We start from the raw sequence: 25,843 nt of genomic DNA on the forward strand, positions 1-25,843 counted from the left end.
AGTTTAGCAGGAAAGCAGCTATTTTAAAAGTCTTCTGGGAACATGTTTGTGCAACAGGAAAAAACACACAATTGGGTCGATAGCGGCCGCCGCGCGTGGCGGTGCTCAAGGGCCGCGGGCCCTCCGGCCTCAGCCCTCCCTCCCTCCAGCCTCCGCCTACCCCCTCCGCCTCCTCCTTCCAGCCTCCCCGTCCCGCCTCCAGCCTCAGCCCTCTCTTCCTCCAGCCTCCCCCTCCCCCCTCCAGCCTACACCTCCCGCCTCCAGCCTCCCCCTCCCCCTCCAGCCTCAACCCTCCCCCTCCGGCCTCCCTTCCCCCCTCCAGCCTCAGCCCTCTCTTCCTCCAGCCTCCTCCTCCCCCTCCAGCCTCCCCCTCCCCCCTCATCCTACACCTCCCGCCTCCAGCCTCCCCCTCCCCCCTCCAGCCTCCCCCTCCCCCCTCCAGCCTCAGCCCTCCCCCTCCGGCCTCCCTTCCCCCCTCCAGCCTCAGCCCTCTCTTCCTCCAGCCTCCTCCTCCCCCTCCAGCCTCCCCCTCCCCCCTCCATCCTACACCTCCTGCCTCCAGCCCCCCCTCCCCCCTCCAGCCTCAGCCCTCCCCCTCCGGCCTCCCCCTCCCCCATCCAGCCTCCCCCTACCCCTTCCAACCTCCCCCTCCCCCCTCTAGCAGCACAGACTTAGTCCCGGGAGGGAACCCTGACACGGAGCCCTGTGGGGTGGGCCCGCAGGCCCAGGGACAGGACAGGTGAGGGCGCACCCATCCCCGTCCCCATCCCCGTCCCCGTCCCCGACACCCTCCCCGCCCCGCGGGACCTGGGCCAGGGCCCCCTCGCTCCTCGTCCCGACCCCAAGTGGTCCCGCTGCTGCTCCCCGGGGGGCGGGCGGGCCTCCCCGCCTCCAGCAGCCTCTACGCGGACCGGGGTTCCCGGACTCTGCTAAGTAGTCGTGTCCCCACCCGTTACTCTTACTCTCACTTCTAGCCTGCGTGGTTACTGTCATGCTGCAGGTGCTTGGAAGTCACCGGAGCCCCCACTGGTCTCCCTAGCGCTGCCCTTGCCGCAGCCTTTGGCTTAATCCTTCCGCTCTGTGAAAGGAAAACCTTGCCAAGAGCCCTACTGCTTAAGGCCCCCACTACTACTACCACCATCACTGCCATCACTACCACCACTACCACCACCATCACGGCTACCATCACTACTACCACCATCACCGCGGCCACCCCCCCACCAGCACCACCACCACTACTACCACCACCACCATCACCACTATCATCACTACTACCACCAGGACTATGACTACCACCATCACTATTACCATCACTACTACTACTACCCCCACCGCCACCACTACTACTACCACCATCACCACCAACACTACCACTACTACCACTACCACTACTACTACTACCACCACCACCACCACCACCACCACTACTATTACTACTACTATTTTTTGTAGTGGACTTAGCAAGTCTTTGGAATACATGTCATTCATCCGCAGGGTGGTACCCATAGCAGACATCAGTGATGGATCATCAGCGCCTGTCACTGAGTCTAGACCTAAGCTGGTCGTTGCTGATCAGGGTCCCACTTGCCACCACAGCAAATCAGAGAGGCATTCTACCCAAACATCTCTAGCCTTAAACAGCATTAAACAAAACCTCCTTGATGTGACCAAAAAATACCATCTCCAGTCTGCCTCCCTGTGTCTCTGGAAGGCCTAATCACTTGTGTACCTGCATCTTTAAACATCTGTCACTTCAAATTACTGATTTTTAAAAACTGCACTCAAGCGTCCTATTCTTTATGTCTCTCTCACTCTCTCCACGTGCGTCCGCACGCACGCACACTCACACATAAATCACTCCCATGTAGGACGCATCATTCCATTTGATCAGACACTAAAAAGACATTTATTGACTTCCTGTAGCACTCCGTCATCCATATTTGTGCACACCTATTCTTCTAAGGTTTTAACCATCTCTCAGAGCAAAAATTAAAGCACCTCTGGATCCCCAGCACGTAACATTCCTTTGGGAATATACTAGGTTCTAAGTAAATGTTTACAGTAAATGAATACATGAATATATTAAAAAATACAAAGATGGAACTATGTTTAATGGTTGTAAGAAATAGAGATCCTGTAAAGGAACACATTTCAGTATTCTTGGAGTATCTGGGTGGCTCAGTTGGTTCAGTGTCTGCCTTTGGCTCAGGTCATGATCCTGGGGTCCTGGGATCAAGCCCCATGTGGGGCTCCCTGCCCAGCGGGGAGTCTGCTTCTCCCTCTCCCACTGCCCTTACCCCCTTGTGCTCTGTTTCTCAAAAAATTTTTTAATTTTTTTTTAGTATTAAAACATTCTGTTTACTTCCTTAGAAAAATAATGGAAAATGTGGTTAATTTTAAATAAAGTGTGCATTTGCCTGAGACACACCCCATTGACTTTTCTCTTTCCTCCCGCCCTCTTCCTTCCCCCTCCTTTCCTCCCTATTTTCCATCCTTCTTTCATTTTTTTATTTTGCCTAGTAATAACTTCATAGAAGGAAAATAGTTGGGATGTAAGCTTTTTTTTAAAAAGATTTTTTTGATTGATTTGAAAAACAGCAGAGTGAGTGAGAGAGAACATGAGTGGGAGAGGGACAAAGGATGTAAGCTTTTTAAACTTGGGTTAATTTCTAAGAATGACTGAACTAAGTTTCATTCCCTAGCTTTCAGCTGGTTGGCCTCATTTTTTAAAATAGGTTTTTTTCCATATGGCAAGGTAGCATGAATGCCTCAGGATGATAGATAGCCCAATAACCTTGTCCCATGCAAATCCCTAGAAATTGAAAATCTTCCCTGATAAGTCTAGTAGAAACGTCCCAGAGAGAATGCTGATGATGTAGCTTGACTGCATTTCCATGCCTAGACCGACCCAAGTCAGAGGATTACGCTAATCTGACCAGATTTCAGTGACTTCCCACCTCTGTGACCAGGAGGACAGACTCACTTGAACCAGAGGGAATAGATTTTCTACTGGAAAGTGGGGTGCATTTTATCAGAGAAAAAAGATATTGTTCTGGATACAGTATCTTCAGAGTTCCTGTGGTTCCCAAATGCTGAAATATACCAGGAGGTACTGCATAAATTTGATTTGTTAAGAAAAATTGAAAGCTCCAAATAACAGAAATACAACTTTGATGATGAACTGCTACGTTAAGTTAAAATTCCAAGGGAATTATATGTTTTCTGATTTTATTGCCTTTGGAAGAAAACATGTTTTCACATGGAATTTGACTCCTGACTTTGTAAAAGGGAAATAGGTGTAAAGCTCTTCATCCAAAGAGCTGGAAAGATATATTTTGTTTCTATGCTCTTTGAGCAAGCAATTCTTTCCATATTAGATCTCCTGGAGGGAGAGTGTTTCCATCAAGTACAAAGCATTTTTTTTTTTTCAGTATCCCTCCCACCTTTTACTAATTGGGCTGAGATTTGGCCCCTTGCCTCTTTCAAATAAAAAGAAGGTGACCAAAATCACCGGAAAATGGCTAATCATGCCCACAATGGGAAAATTATTCCCATGAGCACATACTTCAGAGTGTAAAATGAAGCCCCAAATTTAATCACAATTTTATCTGTCTTTAATGGCTATTCAGCTATTCAACCTGGAATGTTCATTAGATAAGCAAGTAAACATAGAGTCAATATATATATATATATATTCTTTTTTAGTTCCAATATGGTGTCAGTAAAGGCTATCATAGTCAACCTAAGACTAAACTCAAATTTGGGAGATTTTAAATCTTGTTTTTAATTGGATTAGCATGCTATATTCTTTAAGATGCAACTATTTGATTACAATGCATACAATTTGCTAGAGCTTTAGTTTATAGAAGTTCAATATGAGGAGATATGCAGTTATATTAACTAAATGGACATCATATTTGGGAATATGCTTGTTACCATTCACTTTATTTGATATTTTCATAACTGACTTCAATGACAGAATTAAAAAACAAACATTTTTTTCTAAAGCAGATGATAAACTGACAATGCATATGACCAACCCCTTGGAATATAGGGTGTTTTTCACTTACCTTGAAATATAGAATAAATTCTCACTTACAATACTGTAGAAATTGTGGCAAATAACTGAAAAAAAGGTGTATAAGCTTACTTACACTTCCAAAAATTTTAATGTGCTATAACAATAATAACAATAAAAACAATAGCTGACTTTACTGAATTCTAAAATGTCTATGGACATTATCTCATTTCATCTTCACAATAGCCTTCTGGTGTCGGGGCTACTTTGCAAATGAGAGAACTAGTCTTACAGAAGTTAACTTGAAAGTGGGAGGCTGAGTTGGGTTTTCAAATCAGAATTTGTAGCCAGTACAACTCCTGCGTCCACCTATCACAGTTGCCCCTCTATTAGGCTAATTATTAAATATTAGTTGGATGTTACTTTATTTGACCGTCTCCCTGGAAGAGGGAAAGCTGTGTCATTGGTTAGTAGGACAATATCTATAATATGTATTTTCTTAGCATGTGGAATTTAATAGTTGTAGTTGAGCTCAGATGTCTCTTCAAAAGTAAAACAGTTTCTGGAGGCTTTTATTGGCTTTTTAAAATTGGCTATTAGATGTGCTTTTATATACGAGGTCATTCATAAGATTCTGATGAATTAAATGTAATCATCTTCCTTGCCATTTCATTGATTACCTTGTTGAGTTTATGCATTGTGGATCATTCCCTAAAATGCCCTGTGATTTCTGGAGCTATATGATTAAAATTCTTTTTTAGGGATCCCTGGGTGGCGCAGCGGTTTGGCGCCTGCCTTTGGCCCAGGGCGCGATCCTGGAGACCCGGGATCGAATCCCACGTCGGGCTCCCGGTGCATGGAGCCTGCTTCTCCCTCTGCCTGTGTCTCTGCCTCTCTCTCTCTCTCTCTCTGTGACTATCATAAATATAAATAAATAAATAAATAAATAAATAAATAAATAAATAAATAAATAAATAAAATTCTTTTTTAGCCCATGTCATTTCCTTTAAAATGCAAAAGAGATAAAAACCCAATGTATCTCAAATTCTAGTCCAGGAGCATGTAGGCTGTTATAATATGTTGATGACAATAAGTGTAGCTTAGCTTAAATGAACTAATCAGATCCCATTCTGAAGAAGTCTAGAGGGGGTGGGAGGCTTTATGAAGAAGTATGTTGGCTTTTCTAATTTTAGTTTTCTGCAGTGGAGAAGAGAAAACTAGACTTGCCCCAAATGGCCTTTCAAAAGTAAGAATAGCTCTAGAAAGACGCAGCATATGAAGAAGTGAAATCAGGATATGATTTCTTTTGGCCTGAAGTACCTTTTCCCTGAATTCTTATGCAGCAAAGGAAAAAATCATGGGTCTTGGTTCCACTGCCTTAGATTCAAATGCAAATTCCTCTGGGCCATTAGTAGGAGGAGCCCTAGGGAACGTCTTCCTGAGCCAGAAGATACAGTGTCAGAAATGGGTTGGTTTCCAGGATATTTTGATTTGGATTAAGCTTAAACAAAACTATTCCTCCTGTCTTTTACATAAATTTTGAATCCTTACTCAGGGTTCAAATGATCATATCCTACTCTTTCATTTTACCGATGAGATACCCGGGAAGGTATGTACCTTGCTCAAGCTCATTGAATGGCAACATATTGACTGAGCACCAGGACTAAGTTCCTGTCTCAAATGTTGGTGAAATCTCCCCTCATTAGAACCTTATGGACTTAGTAGTATGGACTCTGTCTAAAAGTAATGAACTCATTACTGTTCTCCAAAATGATAAATATTTTTGTTGAGGAATCCTAACATTCACTTCCATCTCCTGACACAACTCGGTGAAAGTAGATGCTCAATAAATAGGGTATGATGAGTAATTGAATTTCTAGAAGTATTTCTTAAATTAAAACTCATGTGGGTTTTTTTTTTTTTTTCCTCATGTGGTTTTTAATCTTGGTACTTTACCACAATGGCAAGTCTGGGTCGTGAAGCTGTTTACTAATGTAAGTTTAAAAAAGGAGTAAAAATATCCCAACTTCCCTAAGAAAATGAATCAAAAGGGGGAATTGCAGGAGAAAGAAATGTAAATGTGCCTGATAAACGAAAGTGAAATGAAATGTGAAAATTGCATGCTTTGGTGAAATGAAATGTGAAAATCGGATGCTTTGGCAAAATAACTGAGTAAGCAAAGACAGAGATGTATCCTACAGCACTTTTTTTAGCCTTAACTATCTAAAAAAAAAAATGGCTCAATTCTCTCCATCAGTACAGTTGGGCTGTCGGGCTTCAGATGTAGAGCTGGAGAGTCTGAGTTCTTAGGTTGGGGGTTAAGCCCTAAGCATCTGGTTGCCCTTGGCCAAGTCACTAAGATGTTTGCTGGAATTCCCTGGTTCATTCCATCGAGGTTGACATTGCCATGACTAATTAATATTACAGCGTAATAACGAGAGGAGCAACAGCTAGTGCTTACTGGGTGCTTATTAGAAGTTCTTTACATCTATCACCTAATTCAGCGCTTGGAACAACTCGACGAGATGGGTTAGGATAAAAATCCTAGGCAACACTGACCAAGCCACTGTTTGTATCCTCCTTGTCCTGTCGGAAAACAGGCGTAGTGAGTCCAGGTGGCGTGAGGACTGGAGGCTGAAGCCCTGCCCTGTGATGCCAGCACGCCTCTTTTAATAAGTCTGCAGTGCAAAGAAGGAAGCCCAAGATTAAGTCCTCATTTTCTCGTTGGGTGCGCCACGCAGGAAAGAGTTGAAATGAGTTTCTTAAAATCAGCTAACGATTCAGGAACAGATAGAAGCAATTCTGCTGCTGAGGCGAGGGCCTTGCACCATGCGGCATGCGTTGCCCAGTTTTGGGGGGAATGATGACCGGCCAGCAGTGAAGCAGAAAGTCACCCCTTAACATTTGATGGGAAAATGTGATTTTTGATCAGATGGAGACCTGCAGTCACGGTCCTGTTACGGCTGTAGAGGACCGCCGGGCGTTTGGTAGCTTCAGACAGCACTCCTTCCCCGTGTCACAGAGGTCAGGAGCCCCGGGGGCACGGCCAGTGTCTCCAGTTCAAGTCTTACAAGGGAAAAATCAAAGAACTGTCTTGTGGAGGCTCTGGGAGAGACTGTCGCTCCCGATGCATTCAGGCTGTTGGCACATGAGGTCCTTGAGGTCGTAGAGCGGGGTCTCCGGTTCTTGGCTGGCTGTTCATCTGGGGCCACTCCTCCAGGCTCCTTCGGGTCCTTGCACATGGGTTCCCTGGCAAAGCCGCCAACGGGGCCACATCTCTCGTTTCCTCTTCTGTTGCGTGTCCGTGGCTGACTACTCGACCTTACGCTTCCCCTCGGAAGGCCTCAGAGGAGGAGTCCAGCCCACCAGGACACCTCGTGGTGACCTAGACACTCTTACTATTATAAGGCCCACACCCTTACAACATCACATTCCGGGTATTAGGGAATGGAAATACCTGGAAGCTTATGATTCTGGCTCCCTCGGGATTCTCCTGGCGGTACCACCGGTTCTCAATGCGAGCTGCATACCGGGGTCACTTCGCAACCTGAAAACACGCTTATCCCAAGGCCCCATCAAGACGCACTGAATCCAGTCAATGACTTTTTCTTAAGGTGTCAGAAAATGTGTGCCTCATGGGGCCAGGAGCACCCCAAACTCCAGCTTCTTCAACTCGATTACCTTCGTATTATACGGAATCCTTTCAAAACACCCCATGTGGACCTCCTCGGCACGCCTAGGGTTTGGAGCTACAGGGTCGGAGCAAATGCGTGTCCTACTCTGACTGTGCTCTCCATCTAGTGGCATAAACAGACACAAAAAGGAATCACAATATTACAGGCTATGTTTGAAAAATAGTTATCTGAGTACTTGGCAGCTCTGCGACGTGCATTGTGTGGGGGGTCGTGGCAGGCCGTTTTGCTGGATTTAGACCTGATAGATTTTTTTAGTAAGGTCTACCTCCAACGTGGGGCTCAGACTCACGACTTCAAGATCAAAAGTCACATGCTCCTCGGACTGAGCCCGCCAGTCTCCTTTGTAGTTACTTTTAAAACAGTCTTGCAGGGGTGCAGCTGGGTGGCTCCATCCGCCAAGTGATCCACTCCTGATTTCAGCTCAGGTCGCGGCCTCGGGGTCCTGGGATCTGGCCCTGGGTCAGGCTCTGCACTCAGTGGAGAGTGTGCTTGATGATTCTCCTTCTCTCTCCCCCTCCCTCAAATCAATCAACCAAATTTTTTTTTTAAGATTTTATTTACTTATTTATGAGAGTCACACAGAGAGAGAGAGAGAAAGAGGCAGAGACCCAGGCAGAGGGAGAAGCAGGCTCCATGCAGGGAGCCTGATGTGGGACTCGAACCCGGGACTCCAGGATCACGTCCTGGGCCAAAGGCAGGCGCTCAACCACTGAGCCACCCAGCGATCCCCTCAATCAACCAATCTTAAAAAAAAAAAAAAAAAAAATAGAATAGCCTAGTCTGGCAGGACCAAGAGCCAGGGGCGTGTGAGCGGGTCCAGGATTCAGCACGGTCCAAGGAGGCTGCTGTATTTACGTTCTGCTTCCCAAAATTTAAAAGGCCTGAATTTCCTTGAAGTCTCACCAAAAATGCAGAGTCCCAGTTCTCCCAAAGGTTCTGATTCAGAGGGTCTGTGGTGCGGCCTTGACATTCTCACGCGTCCAGCGGGTTCCGGGAGTGATTCTGATGCAGGTGAGGCAAGAATCCACAGTTTGAGGAACAGTGGTTTATGCTACATCAGCGACTTGGTGGTTCCCATTCATTCAATCGTCTAAAAAATCACGGAAGCCGCAAGGGATATTGTTTTTTTTTTTTTTTTTTTTTTTTTTTTTAAAGCCCTTGTCTTTGAGTCTCTTACGTGAGTATCAGATGCTGAGGAAGAAGTCCTCGTCTCTGAGTTGTCTTACTGCTTCATGGATTGAAAGTGTTAAGGACATTCCAGACCGAGATGGGGGTGGGGAGTTAAGACCTTATACTGGCATTTATTTCTTAAAGATTTTATTGGAAGTAAAGACAGTAATTTGCTAAAATAATTCCAGCAAAAAGACAGGTTTTGCCAAAAAAATAAGCACTGAAGGGAAAATAAAAGGTAACCAGGATCTGGTACTTGGATATGGTGAGTCAGTGGCGCCTTCTTCGGCCGAAGGAGCTTCCATCTGCCATCCACGCGGGGCCCCGGGCTTGGGGGGGCGGCCCATTCCCCATTTTGATTGAGAAATGTCACCAGTGAATGTGCCCTCAGGAAAGGCGTGTGCTAATAGGAGACCTGTCCCTGTGCCCACGCGAGGCTGAGGACACTTGATGGTAAACGAGGGGGTGCGGGAAATGCCTCTGCTCGCCCACCTTCCAGTGACGGGATGGATCGAAGGAGAGGGCGTGGCGTGGGGGGCATAGAAATCCAAGGTATTCTGGAAATGGAGGAATGGAAGTTAAAAAGTTGGGTTTTTTTTCTTAACCTTGGAAGTGAACATATCCTTTTAGTATCGGGGTTAGGCAACTCAGCTAAACATAAGAATTGGTAAGAGAAAAACACATTGATGAAAAGCGTATTTAAGAATGATACGATTTTGAGAAAATGAAAAGCAGGTTTGCAAGGCACTGCTATGCATTTACAGGATTTAGGCTTTTGTGTTCTGATAACTTGGTATTGATTAAGTCACCCTGATTTAAAACTTTCTTATGTAGAATAAAACCTGATTTTACACTGAAGTAAGCAAGAAAAGATTGGTTAAAAGTTTTAGACTTGAGGGACGCCTGGGGGGCTCCGCGGTGGAGCGTCTGCCTTTGGCTCAGGGCGTGACCCCGGGGCCCTGGGATCGAGTCCCACATCGGGCTCCCCGCATAGAGTCTGCTTCTCCCTCTGCCTGTGTCTCTGCTTCCTTCTGGGTCTCTCACGAATAAATAAATAAAATCTTAAAAAATAAATAAATCAAAGTTCTGGACTTGGAAATGTAGGCCCATGAAAATGTCTTGTGGTACAGATCAATGGTAATTTTAGGAAATGAAACCCGAATGAGATCACATAAAAGTCCTGAGTAACTAGGAAACTATATTTCAAAAGTTCTTTGAGGTTTTACGACATTCTTCAAAGTTCTTACTGTGATGAAATAAGTCATTTTTGCTTTATGTTGGCGATGCTTTGGACAAGAAGAATGAAGACTCTTTAGAAATAAGCTACTTTTTTATTCCACGTGTATAGTAAAGAACATTATTTTGCTTCTCATTATAGAACCAAAGCTTCCAGTTTGTTCGGTTTTGAGAAGTGAAAATAAAACAGAGCTGATAGGACCCGTGAGGCTGGCAGTTAGAGAAAGTGCCCGTACCTACTATTAGGATGCTGTGATCACAAATTCACTTAAGAGTTTAAATGAGAGCTTTCTTGGTTTTGAATAAGTCCTTTTCCTCCTAAACAAATCCGAGGACACTTGGAAAGGCCCACTGGCGGATCTGGTCATCTATCTTGACCCCTGGTTGCCTCACCTCTCGGTAGAGCTGCCTGGGACCACAGTACGCACAAGGCCACAGCAGCTCAGCTGTCAGTAGAGGATTTAACAAGACCTGAGATTTGCAATGATTTGCTGAAGAGCTTCGGTCAGTTACCATCAAACGTATCTTAGCAAAGATAAATTTGGAAAGAGCCAAACATGGAAGAGAGAAGGACTTGCTCAGCGAACATACCAGAAGCACGCAGAGAACCAGGGAGGCAAGCTGAGGAGCACGACCCAACATACTCTGGTGACCATCGTGCCCTTGCATCCACCGCCAGGAGCCTCGGCCCCACCTGACCTTCGGGTCCATCCTCAGGGGTCTTACCCATGTGCTCAGCGTGGGCCTTGGTTACCGAGTGTTAGGCCGCGTGGAGAGTAGGGGCCCCTCTGGGTTGGAAAGACTGAAAGACTGCCACCCAGACGTGCTGCTGCACCTGACAGGACCAGGGGCCACGGAGCAGGCCCTGGGTGAGGAGCTTTACGAGTCTGCACCGCCGGAAACGACCCTGTCACTAACAACAGTCACTACGTTAGTAGTTAGTGACCCTGTCACTAACAACCTGCTTCCCAGGTCACTACGCAATCGGGTGACGAAGGAGGCTATGAAAGCGGAATTGTTTGCATTGGTAAATAATGTCTGAAATGAACGAGGTCTTCTTAAATTGTTGGTGCCAGGATAATCTAGTAAACGCGAAGAGGTGCCTCACTGACATACTTTTTGGACATCTGATTCTGAAGCCTATTGGATAAGCAACATAAAGAGCTGCTGGTGTCGGGTGAAATGTTTTTCAAATACATTGGGTTTGGGCAAAACCCCAAGTGTGTTTGTGAAGCACTTTTCCCTCCAATTTTTGTGCCAGGCATAGAGTACAGTTAATTTAATCCCGACCCATGTGTAAATCGTCAAAGCATTATTTCATTAAAAAAAAAAAAACTTGATTTCCAAATAGAATGATATTTCTTTTCATTCTTGTTCACAGACTTCTGGATTCCATATAGTGAGCACACAGAAATGGGAACTACCAGTGCTTTAAGTCTGGTTTAATGTTTATAAAGACTTCCAAAGTCAGTAAACTACTGTTTATTCAATATCCAAACAGCCACAGAACTTAAAAAACCTAGTTTTCAGGACGTTATTTTTTAAGAAAGTGAAAATGCTGATATGAGAACTTGATTTCCCGATTTCCATTGTCAGTATAGATTTCAAAACTATCAAGAGCCTTCCAATAGAAGAAATGGCAGTTTTAATAGTTATGCTTATTTTTCTTGAGTGTAAATTTAAAATCCTAAAGCAGCATACTGGTTTAGTTTTTTCATTCATTTCCTCATGCATTTACACAGCAAATGTAAATTAACTGCCAGTCCCCAAAGATACATGGATCAATCAGATGTCGTTTCTGGCTTCCAGAGACCATACCGGCAAGGGAAATGGATGTATGTAACTAGGACTAATAACACATTCCAAGGAGTCATTAAAGAAAGTCATTCAAAGGAAAACTGTAGTGTAATTCAAAATTTCACTATCTTAACCATCGCAGACGAATGGAAATTAATGTAAATTTCTCCATATAATGGAAAACAACAAATATTTGTAAAAAAACCCCAAATATATTATAAGCCAGAGATTTTTAAAAATTGGAATAGCTTAATAAAAATACTTTAATATTTAATAAAAATACTTTAATAATAATAGCGGTATTTTCTTTGAAAATCTTAATTTTCATGGAAATCATGGAAATTTTGTTGGCTCATTGAAATGACATTAAATTATTACATCAATCAATTATTTTAGGTCATGACCCTTGGATTGAAGAAATTCTTCAAGACAATGTCCAATATGATCCGAGGGAAAATGTGATTTGAGTCTGGAGACAATTGTGTATGTAAGTATTGGAAAATTAGATTTTCTCATAGTAAAATGTAATAAAACCTAAGATATCAACTCATTAATTATTAAATTGCAAAAAACTTTAATTCATTGTTTTCCTTCTGCTTCTGTTTTTAATATCTAAAATTAATACAATGCCTCCTGAATTTTTGGTTATTTTTTTTTCAAGATCAACTAATAATAAAAGCTCAGCATAACTGATAGAAGACAAACATTATCGTGAAGATTGCTACAGTTAAAAGGAAACGCTGTGTCTAGGTGAGTCATTGGTGAGGGCAAGCAATGACACAGACTCTATGTTCTAGAAATTGGTGTGCTCTCATTGCATGTGATAATACAGATGATAAGTATAATATGTGGGAACGGTTTTTGTAATTCTTACTCGAACATTGGCCGTATATTAAGAATCATGACCAGTTTCTTAATAAAATTAAATCTAAGTTCATCGTTATCTGGCAAATAGCTATTTTTTTTTTTTTTTTTTTTTTTTTTTTTTTTTTTTTTGGCAAATAGCTATTAACTGGATTTTTAAAATCTCCCTTGCCTTGAAAAATACTTCTTATACATTCAGTTTAATATTATATTATGACTATATCATGATAATTTCTATCTCATAAAAATACTGTCAAAGTAGGCTGCTCATGGGCCTTGTGGGGAGTAAGCAATCCCACCAGTGTTTGTCTCTAAGAATTGAGAAGTTAGGGGTATTGCTTTAGAGCCATTTTCATGAGCTCAGAATTATATCTACCGTTAGAAATATTTAACAGAAATACTTAATGTGGTATTGTCCACTTCCTGTAACCTCATTTTAATAACATAGATGACTTGGGGAATCTTTTATTTCCTGATTAAATGATGAATTTCTATCAAGTTATAAGGGCCATTTTTATGACATATGGTTGTTGATTCTCAAGAAATTGGCCTGAGAAGAATTTTCCCCCATAAATTATTGATGAATCAGAAAGTTAAAAATGAGATTAATATTGATAGAAAATAAAGGTGAGCTTTATGGTAAAATACGTTTTCAAAATTTGTGCTTTTATGTTCTGTTTGTGACACTCTTTATTTTGATACTTTAATCATTTTATTCCAATTTTGGTAAAGGCAAGGAAAGTAAGATGTTTTATAATTACTTAGAAATTCATAGGTAAGAAGCTTTCCTGTTTGTAAGACTAGAATGTCTTTAGGTTCTTTAATACTTTAAGCCATAATGTTCTTAACATTTGAAATACAGAAAACTATTAATCAAATTCTTCAAGCAAAACTATTGCATAGTTTAAAAAAATTTACCGTGGAGTACCTACCATCTGTGTCTATTTCATAAATATTAATTATATATTTTTTTTGTTTCATTTGCAGTTTGTTTTATATTATATAGCTTATTTCTTTTTGGCTTCAAAGATGGAGAAAAAGCGTTTCCTGCATTTCCTGTTAATCTTGCCTTTTTTTATGGTAAGCATAAATTCCTGCAACTCCCTATTTACGGTTATTGGTTTTAACTTCCAATATGCCAATATTCCAATATTAAGAAGGGTTACGAACAACAGAATAACATGCAGTTATTCGATGCATAAATATAAGCACATTTTTAATCAACAAAGCAATACTTTATTCTCTTGCAGTTCACACTTCCAGGCTTTAATTCGGCAGTGGCGGTGGGGGTGGGATGTCAGAGTGAGGACGGTCAATGATAAAATGTCAAAGACATCAGAGGAAGGTAATTATCAGAGCGATTGAAATAAAAATGAAATGCTCTGTGGTGTCGTTGTACATGGTACATAGACTGTTGATTCTGCATTAAATCTGTTTAAAAAGCAGGCTGCAACCTGCTGGGGTTTCTCTCACTCTGCCAATAGATGAGTCTATATTAATTGAAACCAGGCACTGTTTTTAAATTAATTTCCTTATCCATTCTTTCCAACACGTATTAAGCATCTTTTTCTGACAGGCACTGATGCTGGGTTTGGGGCAGGTGTGTCTGTGAGTGTGCACACTCCTGCACGCCCCTGCCCGCGTCTGCAGGGAATGTGAGGCCACGGCTCTAGTGGAGGGATCATATTCCTTAAACCTAGAACTTTATTTACAGAAATTTTTTTTTTCACATTTTTCTCTGTCCCACGTTAAAAGAGGGACTGTCCTCTTATCTCATTACATGTATTAGGAACCGAGAGGTGTAATCCCACTTAATTCTGTGCCAGCAAATAATTTTCCTGTGGTGTTTTCAAGTGATCCCCATAAAAAGATTCAAACAAAGACACTCAAGAAAAATATAGAAAAACTAGAGGAGTAAAAAGCAAGACTACATTCCTGTCAGCATTTGTATTTGAAAACATTCTCTGGTCTCGGGCAATCCAGACGCTGCACTGCTCAGATGTTATCTTAGGTAAATAGACGAGAATTCAAGAAGCAAGACTCCTGTTTCTTCAGCTCGCTTCCTCCCTGAGTGTGCCAAAGAGCTGCACCTGCCAACTCTGCTCGCCGGCAGATAATTCCGTATCAGATTACCAATCTGATTATTGTAATTTAAGGATTGTGACCATTTTTTCTTGAATTCATTCAGACAGTACGCAAATCTGAGTTTTTAGGACGAAAAATGATACTGGTTTTATGCAATTCTACAAACTTCCTGAAAACAGGAGAAAAATATTAATTTTCCTGATGCTGTAAATTTACATTTATTGCTCGTGCAGCACAGCTGCTGCATCAATCTTTATTAGGAGATTAAAACTAATCAAAGATTAGAGTAAATGTTCAATGGTGGGCAGGTGATAGTGAAAATGAGGGTGCCATACACTGAGGGAATATTACTATTTAGAATGTATTACCTACAGATTCAGGCTAGAGAACAAGAATCAGGAATAAGGGGGCTTCCTGGGGCACCTGGGGGGCTCAGCAGTTGAGCATCTGCCTTGGGCCCAGGGTGTGACCCCGGGGTCCCGGGATTGAGTCCCGCGTTGGGCTCCCCGCATGGAGCCTGCTTCTCCCTCTGCCTGTGTCTCTGTCTCTCTCTCTCTATGTCTCTCATAAATAAATAAAATCTTTTAAAAAAAAATCTTAAAAAAATAAAAGAATATGGGGTCTTCATGGTACAAAACAGGAACGAAAAGTCATGAAGATATTAAAACAGAAGTGAGGCCTAAAATAGTGCTACTGAACTGGAAGATCATAAATATATACCTTGTCCAAAACATTTACTGACGTGTGTACGATGAAAAGTCTCTTTACCAACAGCATAAATGAATATTCTCAATATTTTATCAAAATACGATGATAAAAATGGCAACGATTTTGAATATTTGCCACGTGTCCGATGCTTCCCTCCTGTTACCTCGATATAATTTTATCCCACTTTACAACAAGAAAGCAGCAGCTCAGGGGGCTCAAGGTCTTGCTCCTGTTCACAGAGCAGGTGAGAAAAGTAGAGGTGGCTCCTGCATATTGCTCTCGTGTATTCCAGAAGACTCGTCCTACAACCAGCTCCCACAGGCGTCGGGGAGCCCCTTAGAGACTGTCCTTGCCAGGGCTGCCCTGGCAGCTGCTTGGGGTCACTTGAAATTAGATGCAGTGGGGATATTTAAACCATGAAAACTGGAAAACACTCCAAATCAGGGATTCTCCTCCCAGAGCCAAGCGACCACGTAGCACATCACTGTGCTCTGATCGTCTCCCAATTCTGAAGGTTTTGTTTGTGTGTCTTATCCCTTAGATTCTCGGCGTAGCAGAATCCGAGGAGAACATTGATGACTTAATTCAGTTGGGTGTCTACACTAGAAATAAAATCATGACAGCTCAATACGAATGTTACCAAAAAATTATGCAAGACCCTATTCAACAAACAGAAGGTAAACAGGACTATTTAAGTTTAAATGCATTTGATATATTTTTAAAAGAAAACTACTGCATTACATCATTTATGAGTTTCTTAGGTCCATAAATAAAAATGGGTTAGTTGTTAGCTTTCCTGTATGTGCACATTCTTAATTATATATGAATATTTTATGTCATGATTTATCTGGCTCCTTTTAAAAAAATCTAATAAAAGGTGTGTGTAACAGGAATATTTTTAGTAACTTTTTCTATGGCACAAAGATATTTGAAATATAAAATGTGTGTCTTGAATTAAATCAGTGGCTGTTGATCTTCAGTTTATGTAATCTGTATTTCTTTTTTTTTTTTTTCCACAAGCTGCTGGATGGGAGTCTGCATAATAAAATTACAATTTTTTTTTTTTTTGTAACACGTGCTCTGCATAATCCATTTGTTAGCAATGCTAATGAGCCTAAGTTCTTCTGTTTCAATTAAGATATTCCTTAGACATTTTTGTAACATTACTGAGGGCCTGCTAAATGCCAGATATCTGCCTTGATTCTGACAATCCAAAGATGAGTAGCACAATCAGAGTTGCCAGATTTAACAAAAACAAAATAAAAATCACACACAAAAAGAGGCCCTGTATTTTATCTGGCAACCCTAAAGACAGGGTATAGCTTCAAAATATAAAATGCAAAACTCACAACAAAACAAAGCAAAGAGTAAAGACTTTCAATATTGCTAAATTATCGGTGGAAACAAAGATCTTAAAATTTTTGGAAAAATACTTGATGATATATAATGTTTCTTATATAAATGAAATGCTAAAAGTAAGATATTATTAATATTTGTAATTGACAAATTGAACTTGCTTGTGAGGGAAAAAAGTGTCCCACATTGGGCGACATTTAGAATTTTAAGGAACAATTCTTCTTAATGAAGAGTCTAACTGAACAATGTAATTTGCTGAACTTTGGAGAAATATTTAGATATATCCAACTAGATATTTTTATCATGAGAAATGTATTCAGTTAAAGATATCTTGGAAGTGTATCAGACAATGACAAACTATCTGATGCTGTCAATAGGGGTTAAATTATCAAGTACATGAGTTGTGTACAAATTCTCTATTAATTGATCTGGCTTCTTGCTTTATTCCATTAAAATCTAAGTGTTGTAAGTTTAAAATTATTGAATTAATTTCTTCCAGGTCATGTAGATATATTGAATAGTAGAACTATCTTTATGAGATAATTTTGTGATAAAATAATTTTAGAATCACTGCATAATCAATCTTCCTGTTGGAGCTTCGTACCACACTTTGTGATTTTAAATACTCTAGAAAGTCTTCCAATAAAGAACTGTCTTTATTTTAACGTTGTGCTTCCCAAATCTTTTGACCACAGAAACTCTTAATGGAATACCTACTCCTGTCTCACTCAAATGCCATACCACACAGTGTGGAAACTTCTGGGCCTTGCGCTCTATCATACTGCCAAGGTTGTCATTAACTAAATAGAATCTTTTGGACCAGTGATAAGGACTTATTTGAAATGTTTTCTATCAGGAATTTTTCTCTGATAGTCCACAAAATGCATTTTATTTGGTAATGTATGAGGGCAGACTATTTAAATGAGTGTCTGAAAATCACAGGAGAAAAAACTGACATGGTCTGAGTTCTTTTTTTAATTAGAATTATTTATACTTTCAGGCCAATAGAATTTTTTTTTCCTACTCCCATGAAAGTTAGGTTGATTCTGAGATTGCGGCACAAATCTGTTAAAAATAACAAACATTTCATACAACAATCGGGCTTCTATTTATGAGTGCTTTGCCTGACAAGATGGAAAATTACTTTATTTGATTATAGACTGTTCTAACATTGTAACACTGGTCATTTTACTTCTCTATGCCTTTAAAAAAAACATAATTTTTTTTTCACGTAAGAAGTTCCTTCTCTTCAGGCTGGTAAACGGAAATCATAAGAATGTTAAACACTCTACTCCATTTGAGAAGGAAAGGAAAGGAAGTAAGAGCTAGAATTTGGTAGACGATTTGAAATATCTGTGAGGGCCAATGTAATGAAATAGGAAACACTGGAGTGTTTTTTTTTTTTTCCAGAAAATACTAACTCTTTGCCCTAAGAACACAGTTTCTAAGATAAAACATTTTCCAATTTCCCATATTTTAAAAGATTTTAAGTGGAGGAACACTAAGTAACTACTACCTTTCCGGTTAAGGACAACTATCAAAGACCACTTGATTTATTGAATAAATAGCTACCATTGAGAGCTGAACTTCTAAATATACTTTTATAGGTATTTCTAAATTTAATTTAGCAGTTATTCCAATAATGGCTCGGGGAAAAATTTAAATAATAGCTATAGATTTTATATGAGGTCTTCATTTTCAGTCGGTGGTCTGTATTTCATGTCAGTATTAACCCACCAGTAAGACTTTGTCTTCATGTACAACTAGAGGGACTAGTAATCGCTGTTTTCTTACTCTTCCCTTCAGGCATTTACTGCAACAGAACATGGGATGGTTGGTTATGCTGGAATGATGTTGCAGCTGGAACCGAGTCCATGCAGCACTGCCCTGATTACTTTCAGGACTTCGATCCATCAGGTAAAAGCAGAAATTTACATAGAAATCTGCTTGATATTACAGAAACCTAAGTTGACTAAATTACTGTGTCTTCTTTCCTTTTGAATTTTAAAGAAAAAGTCACAAAGATCTGTGACCAAGATGGAAACTGGTTTAGACATCCAGAAAGCAACAGAACATGGACAAATTATACCCAGTGTAACGTTAATACACACGAGAAAGTGAAGGTAGGGAATAAGTACGAACTGAAATGTAATTTACGTTGTCTGTTTAAAAAGTTAGTTGCTGATGGAGGATTGGAGAAAATTCACCTTGTGTTCCATTCTATTGTAAAGCCTTTTCATGATATACTTTGAGAAAAACAATGGAGAATAATTATTCATTTTGTCGTGACATGGAGGAAGCAATCCTGTTAGGTAATAGTGTATTTACAAGTCAATGTGTCGGTATTGGAGTTTCAAATTTCCCAAAGAAAACATGCTTTAAAAGTATGAGAAAAAGGAACACTTCCTTGGTGTTGGAATTTTGAGAACTAAGTTCAGGAGTTGTGCTCAGGCAAACAAGGTGAGCCCAACAGGGTTTGAACAGCTCCATCTGTCCCTCAACAGAAGGCTGCCTATCGACTGGCTCCTGGGTTATTCTCACTCACATTCCTACCTTTAGCCCCATCAGGGAAGTCAAGGTTAGTCACGATTTGTCACAACAGTTAAGATTGGATAGAAAGTGCCTGTATGTATTTGCACTTGGGGGACTACAGAGGCAGGTGGTCGGTGACTGAAGCCGAGTCCTGCAATCTGACTTCCTCTTCCCGCTCTTTACCACCTATGTGACCTGAGGCAAGCTAGGCCCTCTCTCTGCCTCCCTGCCCTTGTGTATAAAATGAAGATAGCAATAAACCCACCCTCTAGGTTGTCATAGGGATTGACTGAATACAAGGAAAAACCTGAGAAAACTACAGGCATATAGTAAGCATTGGCTGTCAGCTACCATTATAATTATAAATCACATACTCTTTGCTTATTCAGAGAAGGGTTTAAAGAGAATTATAAAAATATACAATAAAATAACAAGTTACAAATAGATGGAATACAGAAAAATAAAAAAAAATCAAAGAGGAAAAGTCAAAACCATGCGAAAGAATGGATTTGTATGTTCAGATCAGAGGCTCCTATAATTACTATATCGAGATTCATCTTGGGGTTTCAAATTTGTCAGAGGAAAAAGAAAAACTCAGTAGGAAGGAAAGCCTTCTCTAAAGTAAACATGCAAAAATAATTCCATAGCGTTTGATTTAATGTGCACAACGTGATAGAGTGAAAAAGGTCAATATCCTTCAAAACGTAAAATGCTAGTTTCACATATTACACAAACTAGATCAATAAAAATATTCCTTCCTATCATATGACTTCTAATTGCTTAAATAAAAAGGATATACAGTTCATAAATTTTGATGTCACTTAATGAGTTTGCATAGACACTCTTCATTCCAGATGTGTTCAAGTATCTACCACAAGCTAAATGAAATGGTAAGGCTATGAGAGAACATATTTTTAAAAATATAATTTATTCTGTTGACTCGAGCTTATACACATGGAGGATTATAGTATTGATATGAGCTTGTTTTTTTGTTCACACAAATTATAGACTGCACTGAACTTGTTCTACTTGACTATAATTGGACACGGATTATCTATTGCTTCCCTGCTTATCTCGCTTGGCATATTCTTTTATTTCAAGTAAGTACATGTAAAATATTTTTTAATTTACTAGTTGTCCCTGGTGAATGCATTGCCATGTGCATGTTTATGTCATGTGCTGATAATATATATGAAATATAGATGATTTATGTTTAAAATAAATTGAATTTAAATAATGTGAAATATATTGATCTTGACTTTGTAAAATATATAGAGCAGAGGTAGATGAAAATTTGAAGCCAAACTTTACAAAATTAGTAGACACATAAGACTGAAGTCATGTCGTAAGAAGAGAGCCAAAATCATTATATAAATATATTTGTTTTAGAAACTCAAACATTATAGGCCTTCTTAATTGAAATTTCAACTTCTAGGTCAATTTTAGTGTCGGTATACATGGTACAGTACAGAAACTGGTGTTTTGTGTGAATAATGGCAATAGGATTTTATATATATTATTAAATCTAATAATCTAAATATAGTGTGGTTAGGTTACTTTTCCTTGTTTGGGCGGTCATCATTAATATAGTTCGCTTATATTTTGAATTTTACTTGAAATTTACTTCCTTTTTTTTGGAAGGAAGCGTCAACTCCAATTTCTTGATTTAACCAATCAATAAGCGATTTTTTTAAATGGATAGGAAAGTAAATTCCAAATCATGCATAGAATAATTTATGCATTAACATGGTTTTCATAATTTTTTTATCAACAATAATTCTAGAATGCAGTGTGTAGAGTGAGTAGCTGTATTTCATTGTGTCTTCATTACCATTGTCATGATCTTCTTCTTTTCTTCTTCAACAATTATCTTGGGACATTAGCAGCCTCAGAACGAGCTAGAGTAGTAGCCCATCCCAATAATCCAAACCCAGAAATCATCAGGCAGCTGGATGTTAGATGCATGTAACTAGAGCAGCAGCTCTTGGCCCACCGTCCATCAAATATTCAGAGTATATCGAATAATAGATGAACCCACCAACTATTGTCATATCTCATGGCTCCAAAAATCACAGGATCTAGAGAATGCATCAGAATTGCTGTTTTTTGGAAAACTTTAAAAAATTCTTCAAGATCAGTTATTTTGAGGAATCCACATAGATACTTGTTAATGGCACTTTTGATTTATAACATTATGTAGGCACCTCTAGGAACTGATTTCAGAAAACTCCACTCTGAATAAAGCTAATTAGGTATTTGTGCACATCTTTATATTTGACATGTTTTCTTTAGTAAATTGTGTAAAAATGTATCGTTAATCGAAAAGAATTTTTATCCTAAAATACAGAAAACATTTCTTAAAGATTTAAATTTACTATACTATATTTTGCAACAAGTTATCAAAAGGTTCTTGCTCAAAACAAATGGCCAGTTCTCAGTCAATGCCTTTATAATGAGCTATGTCCTATCAGTTGCTTACATATAGCTTATTAAAACTTCATGTCTTTACTCTTAAATATATTCTTACCTCACTTATGATTTTTTAAGTGACTACTGTCTTTGGAGTTGGGAAAACTTTTTTTTATGATTGTATAATAGATTAAATATATCTGTTCTAAGAAGTAGAAAATAAATCATTTTCCAAAATGATAAATTTTATTTTTTTAACCTTTAAAAAGATTTTATTTATTTATTTATTTGAGAGAGAGAGAGAGACCATGAGTGGGAGGAGGGGCAGAGGGAACCAGCCTCCCCACTGAGCAGGGAGCCCGATGTGGGGCTCGGTCCCTGGATCCTGGATCATGACCTGAGCTGAAGGCAGACACTTACCCGACTGAGCCACCCAGGCGCCCAAAATGATAATTTTTCAATAGAGTCCTCTGGTCCATACTAATATGTACTTTATGCTAACGGACAAAGTGAAGAAATGTTGCTGATGCTAACAAACTTATTGGTGATATATGGCAATGAAAATTAATATTTAGTGACATTAAAAACAAAATAAAATTATAATTTCAAATTCTCATTTAGTATATTAAAATGACTAAACAGTCTAAGATATGGTTAATTCCTTTTCTTGTTCACGAAGACAGGGTCTTTATAATTTAAAAATACCAACTATCCATATGACTCTCAGCTCTTAGAACGAAATAATGCAATTAATTACCGTTAAATTTATGCAGTACTCCTAGAACTCAGATTTTTAGTTCATGAAAATTTCATATCTATGGCACTGTCCCATACCGCACAAACACACTGAGAGAATTAATTTAAACGTAACTAATATTAGCTAAGCTTCTTTGTTTTTAACCATGAAAACTCTTACAACTATGACTGAATCTCAAGGAGATCAGCCTCTATCCTAAAGGTATAAAATAGAAATAATATGAGTTATTTAAGACTGTCTTACAAATCTTGGGAAAAAAACTTGCAAATTCTAACCATTTCTAGCCTCAGGAAAAAGAATTCACTCCTTAATTAAAAACAAATAATCATGAGAGATAAGACTTCCACTTAAATTTGCAATATTTTTTTAAAACTCAAAATCAATTTAAGCATGTTACTTAAATAATTTTAATACTCTGTAATTTTAATACCCTACTGAGCAATTTCTTATATTTTTGCAGTTTAGTTCATATTCACTTCTTTTACTGCTTTGTTATGTACAAAGCATGTTAACTATTTTTATAATTTAACATTATATAATTCTTTCCATGTCCCTAAAGAGTTTTAAAAACTATTATTTAGTCATTTAATTGGCTGAATAATATTCCATTTAGTAAGCTGACAAAAATTTGCTAAATTATTCCTCTATTTTTGAGCACTAACATTACTTCCAATTTTTCCTATTCATAAAAAACACTGCAATGGACATTTTCAGATACAACCTTTCCCATACTTTGCACTATTTTTTTAGGCTACATTCCCAGGGACTTGGGATTTCTTGGTCAAATGGTATATATATTTTTATGGTTCTTGAAATACATCATCTCAAAAGTGTCTCAAAATAAACACATTTGAAATAAGTTCATGGGACGCCTGGGTGGCTGGCTCAGGGGTTGAGCGTCTGCCTTCGGCTCAAGGCGTGACCCCAGGGTCCGGGGATGGAGTCCCACGTCGGGTTTCCTGCATGGAGCCTGCTTCTCCCTCTGCCTGTGTCTCTGTCTCTCTCTCTGGGTCTCTCATGAATAAGTAAATAAAATCTTAAAAAAAAAAAAAAAAAAGAAACAAATTCATATGTACCTCCTAAGCTGATGCAGTTTTTTTTTTTTTTTAGAGTGACCAGGCTTTGAGGAAATACCACCAGCAGCAATCTGTTGCATCTTGTCAATTTTCTTCCCTGTCCTTTTTCCTCATCCTCTGTGGAGTCAGCCTTGCAACAGCTCTCCAATCTATCCGCTTAGTTACACCTCTACTGCCAGCACCACCAGCCTTGTCTTATCTAGCCGCAGCAAATCCATATTTCACCACCTTCATTAATTCTAAACAATGCAGCCACAATATTTTCAAAGCTTTGGATCAAATACAGATAGGATATTTTCATCCTTTGTTTTAAAAATCTTAAAATCTTTCTACTGTAATTTATATAAAATCAAAATCATTAATGTATCCTCTAATTGAATATCTTGCCTATCCTCCCACCCTCGCCTACTTAAAGGTATTCAACTTTCAGATCTAAGCATCAGTTCCTCAGTGAAATCTTCCCGAATTCCTTAATCCAGCATTTCTAAAACTGCAACTAGTGACAGTGGATGCAGAGTACATTTTTAATTGCCATTAAGGAGACCACCTATCTCTATCGATTTGAAACTAATGCAATTGAGACCCTTTATTCATTAGAAACACAAAGAAAGAGGCAGAGACACAGGGAGAGGGAGAAGCAGGATCCCTGCAGGGAGCCCCATGTGGGACTCGATTCCGGGACCCCGGGGTCACGACCTGAGCCGAAGGCAGACTCTCAACCACTGAGCCACCCAGGCATCCCAGAGACCCTTTAGATTTAATAATGTCTTTTTATTTTCCATGTAATAAGCCAAAATATTCAAGCACATTTAATATCTGAATGACAAAAAGTTAAGAAGCATAGCGAGTATATTTCATGCCAAAATCAGTAGTCATACAAAAACAAAACAAAACAAAAAAAAAAAAACAAAATCAGTAGTCAAAACGAGAACAACAGTCTTTTCAAATACCAAGTCGAATGGTCCCAAATAAGTTTGAATTTAGCAAGGATGTAAATAAAGTCCTACACTAATTCCATAAAGTCAAATGTAAAATTAACGAAGCTTCTTCATGAAAGTGTCTATGATTTAATTGAGCAAATGCTTGCTGTGAACTGAGGCAGTAGTGAAAACGATGAAAACTGCCAAGTGAAAACAATGCTACGAGCCAGAATATACCAATAAATGCAAAGTATCCAATTCCAAACCTCTACTCAGACCTGTCACTTACTGTGTCCACTGTGGACTGATTTTGTAAGAGGAAAAGCAGATGTTATAAGAATTGGCTTATTGACAGGGAAGCAATTGAAGAAAATAATGTCTACTGATGAGGGACTCAAGGTACCAAGCCAGAAAAAGACAAGATATAGGGGCACATTAGATGACTCGAAGAATCCAAATGACTATACTTGGGAATAGAGTTTATATAGTAACATAAAAGTAATTTGGCTCAATTTAAAAAAATAAAAAATACCAATAGCTAAACAAACCAGAATGAACCACCAATTGACCAACTGGCCATCCTGTCACTCAAGACAGAAATTAGAAGTCAATTTATTGGGAATTTTGAAATGGAGGATTCCTATACTGGGTTAGTTCATAGCTAGTCCTAAGGATCCATAATGCTACTTCCAAACCCACATCTCTGAATGAGCAGTAATTTAATAAAGAGGATTATAATGAGTTAATATTTTTAAAATAAAAATGCATAATTTCAATATCAGGGAAGTTAGTGTTTGTGAAAGTATTTTATAAGCTAAAAGCAAATTAAACAGAAAAACTGTACTGTTGATTAGTAATTTAAAGAAAATCTGGTTCAATATTTTTATATCTGTATTTAGGTTTTTTTTTTTTTTTTGAAAATTATTTATTTATTCATGAGAGATAAAGAGAGGCAGAGACACAGGCAGAGTGAGACTTGATCCCAGGACCCTGGGGTCCCACCCTGAACTGCTGAGCCCCCCAGGCGTCCCCATGTATTTAGGCACTTTACTTAAGAATGCAAACACTATTTAACTAATACAAGTAATTTTAATTTTTACTTGAAGTCTTTAAGTTTAAAGCTTTAGAATCAATTTAGTTTCTCTATGGAAAAACACTTTTTAAAAAATACTATAACTATATGTGTGTGTGTGTGCGCATATATATATGCTAAGTACTTT

General features: G+C 39.2%; 1 protein-coding gene across 4 annotated transcripts in view; it reads left to right on the forward strand.

Annotated features, from left to right (window-relative positions):
- Window positions 1-25,843, forward strand: part of CALCRL (calcitonin receptor like receptor) — a 102,310-nt gene that overhangs the window by 45,982 nt on the left and 30,485 nt on the right. For all 4 annotated transcript variants that reach the window (XM_072811438.1, XM_072811439.1, XM_072811437.1 and 1 more), the window contains 7 exons: window positions 12,313-12,403; window positions 12,578-12,666; window positions 13,768-13,860; window positions 16,115-16,250; window positions 18,736-18,846; window positions 18,940-19,052; window positions 20,470-20,561. In XM_072811438.1, coding sequence (XP_072667539.1) covers window positions 13,810-13,860; window positions 16,115-16,250; window positions 18,736-18,846; window positions 18,940-19,052; window positions 20,470-20,561 — 503 coding nt within the window. In that variant the 5' untranslated portion in view covers window positions 12,313-12,403; window positions 12,578-12,666; window positions 13,768-13,809. The remainder of the gene's footprint in view (window positions 1-12,312; window positions 12,404-12,577; window positions 12,667-13,767; window positions 13,861-16,114; window positions 16,251-18,735; window positions 18,847-18,939; window positions 19,053-20,469; window positions 20,562-25,843) is intronic.

The sequence above is a fragment of the Canis lupus genome, chromosome 34, assembly GCF_048164855.1.
Source record: "Canis lupus baileyi chromosome 34, mCanLup2.hap1, whole genome shotgun sequence".
NCBI lineage: Eukaryota > Metazoa > Chordata > Mammalia > Carnivora > Canidae > Canis > Canis lupus.